The sequence below is a fragment of the Gossypium raimondii genome, chromosome 6 (genome assembly GCF_025698545.1).
Source record: "Gossypium raimondii isolate GPD5lz chromosome 6, ASM2569854v1, whole genome shotgun sequence".
Lineage (NCBI taxonomy): Eukaryota > Viridiplantae > Streptophyta > Magnoliopsida > Malvales > Malvaceae > Gossypium > Gossypium raimondii.
In genome coordinates this window covers 59198619-59210308 of record NC_068570.1, presented here as the reverse complement: position 1 = coordinate 59210308, position 11690 = coordinate 59198619, and the positions used below count along the sequence as shown (strand labels likewise).

General features: G+C 30.0%; 1 protein-coding gene across 1 annotated transcript; it reads left to right on the top strand.

The window, feature by feature from the left end:
* The first annotated feature begins 7694 nt into the window (after window positions 1–7694).
* LOC105774585 (putative hydrolase C777.06c) lies at window positions 7695–11582 on the top strand. The gene is made up of 10 exons (XM_012597123.2): window positions 7695–7976; window positions 8154–8289; window positions 8522–8649; window positions 8915–9062; window positions 9143–9248; window positions 9766–9824; window positions 10355–10390; window positions 10499–10608; window positions 10730–10791; window positions 11312–11582. Exons 1-9 carry the CDS (start codon window positions 7768–7770, stop codon window positions 10785–10787), a joined length of 990 nt encoding a protein of 329 aa, XP_012452577.1. The 5' UTR covers window positions 7695–7767; the 3' UTR covers window positions 10788–10791; window positions 11312–11582.
* The last annotated feature ends 108 nt before the right edge of the window (window positions 11583–11690 follow it).

Sequence of the window (11690 nt, the reverse complement as noted above, 5' to 3'; positions counted from 1 at the left end):
CTCATGGGCCGGGCCGGGCCGGGTTCGGGCCGGACTCATAAAAAAAATTCTCATTGCCTTTTTCTTCTACAGTTCATTTTTTTTTATGAAATAACTTTGAATATCATGAATCTGCGAACTAAAATCCAAATAATTTTTTATCTGATCTCCAACAGTGATTGTTAGATCAACTTGAATTTAAGGTATGTTCTTCTACTCATCAATGGGTCTTGATTAGAGGTGCTCATGGTCGGGCGGGCAGGTTCGGCCGGACTCATAAAAAATTTTGCCGGGTCCTAGGCTCCTGCCCTACTGCCCAAATATGGGCCTAAAATTTTGCCTAGGCCCGGCCCGAGAAAAAAATCATAAGCCCGGGCCCGACCCATTTTTTAAATAAAATACCAAAAATTTATTTTAAAAATTACAAAAATTTAAAAAAAGTATTTTAAAATTAAAAAAATTTTAAAAATAAATATATTTATTATATCGGGCCGGGCTCGGGCCAAAAAAGTTGTGCCCGAGGCCCGACCTGTTTTCTAAATGGGCCTCGTTTTTTTATCCAAGCCCATATTTCGGGCCTATATTTTTACCCAAACCCTCCCATATTTCTAAGGGTTGTTTAGTAGCCGCCTTACCATGAGTACCTCTAGTCTTGATTCATCAGACGATCGTAAAATCGTTGCTTGGAGCTCGATAGTCGGACTTATTTTCTTAAATAAAAAACTTTTGAATAGTTTAGTACTTTTTTAAGTTGAGTGACCAAAACATAAATAACTTAGTGACATTGGGTTTAGTTTACCCCTTTATGTAAGTTATCGATTTAATATATGTTTTTTTAATTTAATCAATTTTAGTTCATGTACTTCTTGAATTGGGTAATTTCAATTTTTGTGCTTTTTGAATTTTGATTTAGTATTGACTAAACGGTAACAATTAAATCTGTTTGTTTAAATTCTCCTATTACTTTGTATTATGTGTAAAGTTAGATTTTGTCCATTTTCTCCAATTGGATATACTAATTTTGAAATATATTTAATCCTTTTTATCTTTTCACTTTTCAAGAAAAAGAATCCACTTTTATTATTCTGGAAAAGTGTCACATGTTAGTTGATTTTAGACTCCTAAAATGCCAAAGATATTTAGACAAATATAGATGCAAGAGCAATGTATATATGTATATATATATATATATATATTTATGTTTAATTATTATTATTTTTAAATAATTTCATTATAGGTTCTGATTATATCTGTTGTTTTTGATATAATATTTAGAACTACACATAGTCCTTCCCAACTTATAAATAAGAGGGTAATACGCTTTAGTGCACTCAAACATATGCCCTCCTGTATTGACAACAATACCCACGTCAATCGAGCTAAGACTTAATCAACATTTAAGTTTAATTATTTTATATTTATGTAATTTTGATAAATTAATAATTTATATTATGTAAAATTTAAATTTTTTTCTTATACTTATATATATTTCATAATATTTTATTTGTTAATAATATCATGTCTAACTAATTTGGAATGGTAGCTAGCAAGGAAAGTGCATGACAGACCACAATTTCCATGCAAAAATTATTTGTGGGACACAAAAGAACATAAAACTTTCATGAATTGCACCCTACATCCTTAAATTATAACCTTTATTTTAAATTAGTTCCCAAATTTTGAAACATTCTAATTACATCATTATGATCCTTTCGTTACTAAATTAATTAATTTAGCCCTTAAATGAGATGTAAAATTTTATATGACATAGTTTAAAATGAAAATTTTGAAGAAAAGTGAACGTTATTGCATAACTTTTAAAAGTAAAAGCTAAAAATAAAGTAAAATCGAAAAAGAAGAAAGAATGAGTGATAAAGCTTTTATAAAAGTTTTGAAAACTTTAAAACCAAGATCTTTACAACGTCCAATTTTTAGTAATGGAATGACCTTATTGACATATCCTCGATAGTTTAGAGATGTAGTTAGGATGTTTTAAAGTTTAGAGACTAATTTAGAATGAAGGTTATAATTTAGGGATGTATGGTGCAATTAACTAAAAAATTATTAAAATTTTGAATAATCCAATTTAAATAAAGATGACAAATTCCTCAAAAAGAGCAGACAAGGCATGCTGTATCATGAAGCTTTTTGCCTCAAAAACCCTAAAACTTTTAAAAAAATCGTTTTCGTCCTTGTCGTGATCGATATTAGAAAACAAAAATTAATTGCTAAAAAGTGTTAATCAATGAGGTTTTTTTGGAAAGATTTTAGATATAATAATTAAAATATGAATATGTCTTAATAATATTTTTGAATAATCCAATTTACTAACCAACAATTATTCATTGGTTACTTTTCAATATTCAATATAGTCCAAAACATATTGGCCAATGTCAAAATGTGATGGGGGGATTGACACAGATAGTTTGTAAAAGTACTTTAAGAACAATGAAAAGTTCAAACATTATAAACTAGGAAACCCTGTAATATCATTAAATTATCAGTAAGTTTACGTTTTAATCATTCAACTTCAAAAAGTTACAAAATGATCATTAAACTGTTCGAAAGTTTTCATTCAAGCTACTGAACTATTTGAACGCTTTTATTTAACAACATATGTCAGGTCCAAGTCGACCTGACCTTTAGTGTTGGAGATCATAGAAGAAAGCTGTTTCACAGGAAAAAAAATGAATTATAGAAAAATGAATTATAGAAGAGAATGAGAATGAGAGCTTAATAGAGAACGTCATACATCAATGATTTTAATAACCCAGTGACTTAATTAAAATATTTTTGAATAGTTCGATGACTGTTTTATAAATTTTTTGAAATTGAATAAACAAAACGTAAATTTATTAATAGTACGAACTTAAAAAGTAAATTCCAAATAATTGTTATTAGAATTCAATCACGTTTTTAAGATAGAAAATAATATCTCTATTTTTTGAGATAAAAATAATATCTTTATTTTTTTTCTTTGTTTATCATCAAGATATTTTAAGTAAAAAAAAACAAAGACTTTCAAATCAAAAACATAGACAATGGACCTTATTGAAGGTAACTTTACATGAATCAAGGGGATCAGATTGATCTTTTTGTACCTAAGTGAGTCAATTTTAACTCGAATTTAAAAATTCGATTTAGTTTGATTTAATTATAACGGAACGATCTGAACGAATGATTTAAAGTGATCAAAACTCGAAATGATTCAAACCCATAGTAACCGATTCAAAAAACTTGAACCTGATCAAACCCAAATAATATGAACTTGAAATGACTTATATTTGAAATTAACTCGCACAAAAATTACTCAAAAATTTTAAAATCTAAATTGGTGCAATCCAAATTTACATGATTCAATCCAAGGTTTTTAATTCCGAACTAATCGTCCAGGCCACCTCTTCACCTGAACTTATCGGTCGGTCCGCTCCAATTTAAATAATGTTGGAGGAGACATGGTTTGAATCATTGTAGAAATCCCCCGAATAAGTGATGCAAGTCTCCAATTTAGGACCTTATACGATGGGATTGTTTTGTCTTGAAAAAGTACGAGGAAAAAGAAGACAAAAGAGTGCAGTTTAGTCCTTTCTGGATCCAACACTGCCATTTCATTTATGTTCCCACCTTTGGTTATTTCTCAATACTAATTTCCAAGACATCATCTAAAATATCTCACATACCTACATATAAAATAATAATAAATTTAACCCATAATGTTTTTATCTTTTATCAATTTGATCCTTGACTCAATTTAGTTTTTAATTTTTCAAAAAATTGTCAAGTCGCTTTCTCTTAACGGAAATGTCGATAAAAACATTAATTTTTTAACGATGTTGGCATGGTAGTCCACTTGTACTTCATGCTGACTTGACATTATTTGTTTTATATGCCATGTCAACAAATCATTTTAAAATTAAAATTTTAAAAAAATTCATAAAAATTAAAAAATCTAGCATGAAGTACACCTGAATTGTTATGTTTAAAAGTTTAATGTTTTACTCATTATTTCCATTAAAAAAACTGCAATCCGACTCTTTGCGAAAGGTTAAAGGTCAAATTTAACTAAAAAAAAGAATAAGAACCAAATTGACAAATTATGTAAATGTTAAGGACTAAATTTGTCATTTTACTCTCTCTCTCTCTCTCTCTCTCTCTCTCTCTCTCTCTCTCACACATATAAAGTATACTATATACATAAGTAGACTTATCCAAAAATCGAGTTTGATAGATTTCATTAGTTTGATTAGGACTTTGGTCAAGTTCAGTTCAATATGGATTTAGATAAAAGTTTCGATTAGAGTGCAATATGGATCTAGACCTTGAGGTGCGAACAAAGATCTCTTCTAATTGTCGTATCTTAAGTTTAAATCCCATCATGTGTGATCTTTTATTGATTTTATATCAAAATATATTTTTTAAAACAAAAAAAAAAAATTCTCATAACAATATAATTTATTTTGTAAAAATAATAGCTTTTCTAATAGTTTACTAACCGATTGATGTATGATTGACTCGTGACACTAAAGTTTTAAGTAAGGCTAAAATATGTCATAAATCAATGTATTCTTTGAAAATTTAGAATTTAGTCCTACTACTTTCCATATTTCAAAATTCAGTCCAACTGTTAACATTTTTAATTTTTTTTTGTTAAATTCAGGTTAATTACAGCACTATTTTTTTAATTGCATTCAAAAATCATACAAAAATTTAATAATATTACCAGTTGGACTTAAATTTAGAAATCTAAAAAATAGAGTTAAATTTCTGAAAATAAAGATATTAGAAGGTTCCAACATAAGATACCCTTCTTCATAAATATCCAAATTGAATTGATAAAAGCAAAAACAAGCAAGTGGGATTAAGCCTTAGAATTGTCTTAAAACATTGGGCTCCTCCACCATTTTCTTTTTATATGTTTCCCTCTGGAGATGCATTGAATGAGTGTTGCAACTTGCAAACTTGATGCTTTATGCACCTTTTTTTTTTTTTTTAATGTTGGAATTTATATTTTTTAAAAATAATTTATCTAAATTTTATTTCTGGTTTGTTTCTAAATTATCTAAGTATTACAGTTATTGCCAGTTTGTCTCTTTCTGTTTTTGAGATTATTCTGCAGACATAGCATTTATGCATTAGTTTGTAGTGATTTATTTATTGTTTGTATTATGTGTCATGTCTTTATATTCTTTTTATTCATGGTTATTATTAATAATAGTATTTTATTCGAAAAATTTCCGATGTTTGAAGTGTTATTTCTTATTATTATAATAAGATAACTTTACCGATAAGTGGTTGGAAGAAGTGAAACTAGACTTTTTCCTTAGGTATTTAGACCAAGTTCGAATTTCGAAGTCGACATTGTTTGGAAGGCTTTACTTAAATACCACCTCGGGTCTAAATAGTATTAGGCTCAATCGTAAAATAGATGAGGACATCTGTAGTTATATCAATGATACTTTTGTTTCAATTACTTTCTCCTTCAAGTAATGAAAATCAAGTAATGATGAATGTGTATGATTGAATACTTTTTCTTTACCATATATAGGACCATCTCTACGAAAATCAAGTAAATAATACTGCTCTATTCAATATGGTCCAGGGAACCCTTTCATTTGGAGATATTCGGAATCAACAATATAATATTTTCTTACATGTCGTAAGATGATAATTATTCAGTTGAAGAATTTATACTTTTTATAAACAAATAAATGAATGAAATAAATTTACCATCTAGTTGGTGTGGAAATTGAGTCTTGAATCTCAAATTGCATCAAAGAGTCATAGATAAGAACAAAAAAAAAAAAAAGAAAGCTCATCATTCGAATCAAAATTTTCAAAATTTACCAAAATTTTCAAAATTTACCAAAATTTTCAAGCTCATACCTTCATCAACTTGCTCTGCAATTTTTTTTATTGAAACAAAGGTCTAAAAAATGGCTTAACAACAGTTGATATTTTGCAAATACACCCCAAAGCTATGCTTGAATAAAGGCTTACATTACTTCACTTTGCATTTGAGTAGACAAGAGTAAATTAATAAAGGTAAAATTATATTTTTCACCCCCAAACAGCCAAAGCCAACAGGCACTGCATTTGATACCAACTTCTCCATTTGGGTCAATTAGCACTTCTTGAGAGTGCTTTTAGTTAAAAAAAGCAATTTGTTTGGGATTGCTTCAGTTATGTAAAAGTGCTTTTACGCTTCTAAAAGCATTCCCGAACATGCCCTTAGTATTCTTGAAAGGTCAATCCCTCTTCGTTGTTCCTGGAGGTATTTATAGGCAGGGTTCCCATAGAGTTCCCATGTAAGATTGTGTTAACATGTTGAACTTGCCATCTAACTATCATTACGGAGCACATGGGGAGATATCTTCGACTAGACAAGGATATTTGGGGCAAGATAGACCCTATCATTCATTCTGACTTGATAAGATAAAACAATTAAACCCACATGATGTTGGTGACCAACATTTTCACGCTTCTGATGAAGATCAGGTCATCTGATGTCTGGATGGTCATCCCAAAATGATAAGCTCACAAGTGACTTACTGACCAAACATTTTTTTTAACTTACCACATATCTTAACACAGAAAAAAATATAAGGAGACTCTTGCCACATTTGCCAAAAAATAAAAATACTAAAATGCCACATTTGCCACATTTCCCATCCTATACATTTTATACATTTTTATCACTAGTTTTATTTCTCAAATAATGTTAAAATACATTAAAACCTTTGTATCGCACGGGTATAAAAACTAGTTCACGTTTCGTATCTTTAAAATCCAATAAAATTTTGTAACAAAAGAAAAGTTAAAACGTGCTCTAAGTCTTGATAGTCTTCGTATATATAAAATTTAGTTTTACTTTTATTCTTGGAAATTTAGTTCCTTAAGTCTAATTGTTAACATCATTAAAGTTTTTCATTAAACTCGATTCATTACAACGTTATATTTTTATTACACGACCATGAAGTGAGTATCCTTTTAATTGCTAAATGTTACACTAGCGAATTTGATGATGGATTTTAAGGTTGCATTAATAATTGAACTTAAATTGTGAATTTTAAAAAGTATAGAAATTAAATTTCAAATTTACTGAAGAGTACATAGACTTAAAACATATTTTAACAAAATGCCAAGAAAACAAACATTTTATCAAAATTTTTAAATAAAAAATCTAATTCTCTTCTAGGTTTTTGAGTTGGGAAAGGATTGTATAAAACAAGAATGCCACGTTATCGTATCTCTTTTCTAATAATTTTTAATGTCACATCAACTTTTCATTATGAATTTCAATTTTCACCTACATAAAATCCTTTTTCGAGTTGAGTTCTATCATCTTTCTTTTAAATATTATTTTTCTTATCTAATTTTTACCTTTTGAATTTTGATAAAAGGATGTAATTAAATTTAAAAAGAAATTGAATTTTATAAAATATTTGATTTTGTCAGAAGATAATGAAACCTGGAATTAAAAAAAATAAAAAAAAAGTTTGAAAATTTATTTGATTTTGTTAGAAGATAATAAAACCTTTTAAAAATAATATTTTCGTTTATTATTTTAAAAATAGAAACATCACATCTGTCGGTAAATTTAAAAATCCCGCCACGTGGCGGTAATACAAGGAACAGAGCCGTTAACAATTCGCGGGCGATATCTTCCCTATAAATACCCTTCACCTTTCATATAATTCCCTCTTCCTCCCCTTTACGCCAAAAAGAAATTTCCATCTTTTCTCTATTGAAGCATTGAAAATATTTCAAAAGAAAAACCAATAAAAAAAAATGGAGAACCAAAAGCCGCTCCAAAACGGGAATAATGTGGCCGGCGATGATCGCCGCCGCGTCGGCGATGGATCGGCGTTGATTTTCCTTGGAACAGGTTGCTCCAGTGCCGTTCCGAACGCAATGTGCTTGATCCAGCCCTCCGATCCTCCTTGTCACGTTTGTTCTCAATCCCTCTCTATCCCTCCCGAACATAACCCTAATTACAGGTTCCTTTTTTTTCGCCTTTTTTTTTTTGCTTAAATTTAATCGTCCATACAATTTCTCTCTATATATATGTTTATCGTAGATTTGAACTTTTTCCGAGCTTTTTTTGTGCGTAATTTGATATTTTTCGGGTTAGTTTCTTAAAAGATTTTAGCTTTATGTTATTTTATTTGTTTCAGGTGTAATACATCTTTGCTTATAGATTATTGTTCGACCAATGGTATGCATAATTATATTATAATTGATGTTGGGAAGACATTCAAGGAGCAAGTTTTGCGATGGTTTACTTTCCACAAGATTCCTCGAATCGATTCCGTGAGTTGAATTCCCCTTGTTTTATGTTTATTTTTTTGTAGTAACTTGGGATAACAGTTAGTATTTAAGTTTGGTTTTATTTGTTCTCATGTTTTTTTTTATAGGATTTATAGCGAGTTTGTTGATGTATATGATGGCATTGTGCTTTTTTTTTTTTTCTCTTTACGAATATACTCTCTTCTGTTTATGAATGGAATTCCAAAACTAGTACTGATTACTGTATGAACTGCAGATTGTTTTGACTCATGAACATGCTGATGCAGTTCTTGGTCTGGATGATATACGTGTTGTGCAACCACATAGTCCTACGAATGATATCGATCCCACTGCAATTTACCTAACTCAATACGCGATGGATAGGTATAATATGGGGTTTTTTATTATTCATGGGGTCATTGATCATAGCCTACAAATTGCTTGTTATGCTGATTCATTATCAAGACATCTGTTGTTTCACATGTTTTTTATAATGTGAGAGGCTACTGATTTAACATGCTTTTAAGTAGGCTATACAAAATTGAAGCTTATTTCCCAAGCAAGCTATCAATAGCAAAAAGGATCTGTTTTGGGTTTATGATGTCTATAGCAATGTTGGATGATGTTTACTTTGTATGTCCCTAAACAGCGTTGCTGCAAAATTTCCATATTTGGTTCAGAAGAAACTTAGAGAAGGCCAAGAAGTAAGGCGGGTGGCACAACTTGACTGGAGGATAATTGAGGAAGACTATGACAAACCATTTGTTGCTTCAGGACTAAAATTTGTTCCTTTGCCAGTTAGTATGCTTTCTTAAGATAGTATCTAGTTTCCACCATATCGTTTATGCCTAAGTGTTTAATCATACTTTTGATGCAGGTGATGCATGGAGAAGATTATATTTGTTTAGGTTTTCTTTTTGGTGAAAAGTCTAAAGTGGCTTATATTTCTGATGTCTCACGTTTTCCTTCAAACACAGAGTATGGTAGGTGTTGCTTTTGCTCCTTTTCTTGTTGGCGCACATGCATTTACACCTTGTATACATTTTCTCCTTCTTGTGATGTTAAATGTGGTGGGGACACTTCTATTTTCTACATGTTACTTTTAGTAGCTTGTCAATGTTAAAGTTGTTGGAATATATGTTTATTGGATTTTCCTCATTACTCAACAATTGAAGAGCCCTTCAAGCATTTGTTTTAATATTTTACTCAAATCCTTTTTTTCTGTCACTTGAGACAGATTATTGTCAACCTTAATGAAAGTGCTTCTCTGCACAGTTCACAAACAGGAAACCTCTTTATGACTTGACTAAAAATTCAAAAGATAAGATAGTTTGGGATCATCTCGTTACGCATTTACTCTGACCTCTTGATATTGAGTGCAACTTGGTGAAAAGAAAGCACATGTTTTCTCACTTTTATGAATTGTTTGTTTGTGATTTTTGTTTTCATGGTAAAATATGTTATGTCATGAATTGTGTTTGATCAATATTATGTTTACAGTTATTTCCAAAAGCGGCAGTGGGCAATTGGATCTTCTGATAGTGGATTGTTTGTACAAGGTGTGTTACTCCCTTGCTTCTTTCTTTTTCACAGTTGTTGAATACTTTTCTTCATTTTTTCTTGTTAGTGAATTGTCTAGGAATTAGAAAAATTCAAAAAGACAATTTTAATCCATGCTGATTCATTCATAACCTATCTGCATCTATGTATGTGCTGCTGTGCATATTATGTTCTTTCATGTTACATCACTGTGTTGTACCATAGGTTATTGTTTAACATAGTTGAAAGTGCTTTTGGGTTACAAATGGTGGCTTATTTAATTGTAAGTCTTGAAAAAGTTATCAGTATTAACTCGATTTTCAGAAACTTCAAAACTACTATTATAGAGATATAATGAATATAGAAATTAATTAAATGGTTATGAAAATTTTGAGATCTTTCCTTTGTTGATTATCTTGGATATTTTCATAAAATTTTTTTGATGAATGTACACTGCAATAGTAAAATTACTCATCTGTTTTATTATTTATTGTATTTTTAATTGTATATATCTTCTCTGAACTAATGTTTTATGTTTTCTGCATGGCAGAAAGGATCCCATAACGTTCACTTATGCTTACCTCAGGTTTTTTCTAAATTTTTCCAACAATTGATCTTCATATAAAAATTTTCCAGTAATGTTTTATGGCCAACACAAGCTGATCAATATCCCGTCGCTTTTAATGTTTTCCAGACTCTTGACGCTCTAAAGCGGATATGTCCTAAACGAGCTCTATTAATTGGAATGACTCATGATTTTGATCAACACAAAGACAATAAGGTTCTCATGGAATGGTCTGAGAGGTAAATTAGTACTTTACAAAATCTGATGTTATACAAATTTACTGGAATTTCTCATAAGATTTAGTTAGAACAAAAGAAAAAGCCCCCGATATCTGACATTATTCTTCTTAACTGTATGCAGGGAAGGAATCCATGTCCAACTTGCACGTGATGGTCTGAAGGTCCCCATAGACCTATAATTAGGTGAGCATTGTCCTTGGAAGCTCATACATGTTTGTGTACATATATATATATATGCATGCATCCTGGTAAACTTAGCTTTCAAAGCCATGGATGTATATATACATTTTTTTTGCTCAGCAGATGCATATCTACGTGTGTGTGTGTGTGTGTGTGTGCATTTGTGCATGTGTGTCTCCCTGGAAGCTCTTTGCTTGTACTTTGATTAGATCGCATATCGTATTTAAGTCGTAAATAAGAAAAATATGAAAATGAATAGCTTTCTCTCTGTCTCTTGTTTATGCAGGTTTATATATATATATGCATATATGGATAGATACACATGTATATATATGCGAGTGCGTTATGGGTCCTGGTAAACTTCGCTTTCAAAGCAATGTGTGTGCATATATTATACATGTCTATATATAAGCATGTTTACATACATACATACATACATACATACATACATACAAGCGTCTGTATATATCTATGTATGTCATAAAATGGTAACGGAAAACCTTACTTTTTCTGGTTTATGCAGGTTTATAGTTACGCAATGATCTCGGAAAAAAAAATCATCGTTTTCCATACCACATAGAATTTGGTGGGAGAAGAAGAGCGATTTGATTATGGTGAAAAGTAAAATCATTTATGAAGCTTTTAGTAGCTCTGGTTTTTAGAGTTTTATCATATATACATAAAATTATATAGTAAACGATATCGTTTTAATAATTTTTTTACAATTGAGAAAAGTCCAAATTTAATTGTTCCAACTTATTTTATCAGTATAATTATATATCCATATTCGATAATTTGATTAGGTAATAACTACTGTTATTTGTCTTTGTATCACTGTTAGTGATTTTTTAAACAATATTTCTAGTCTTTATATATATATATATATATGGTTCAAATTTGAA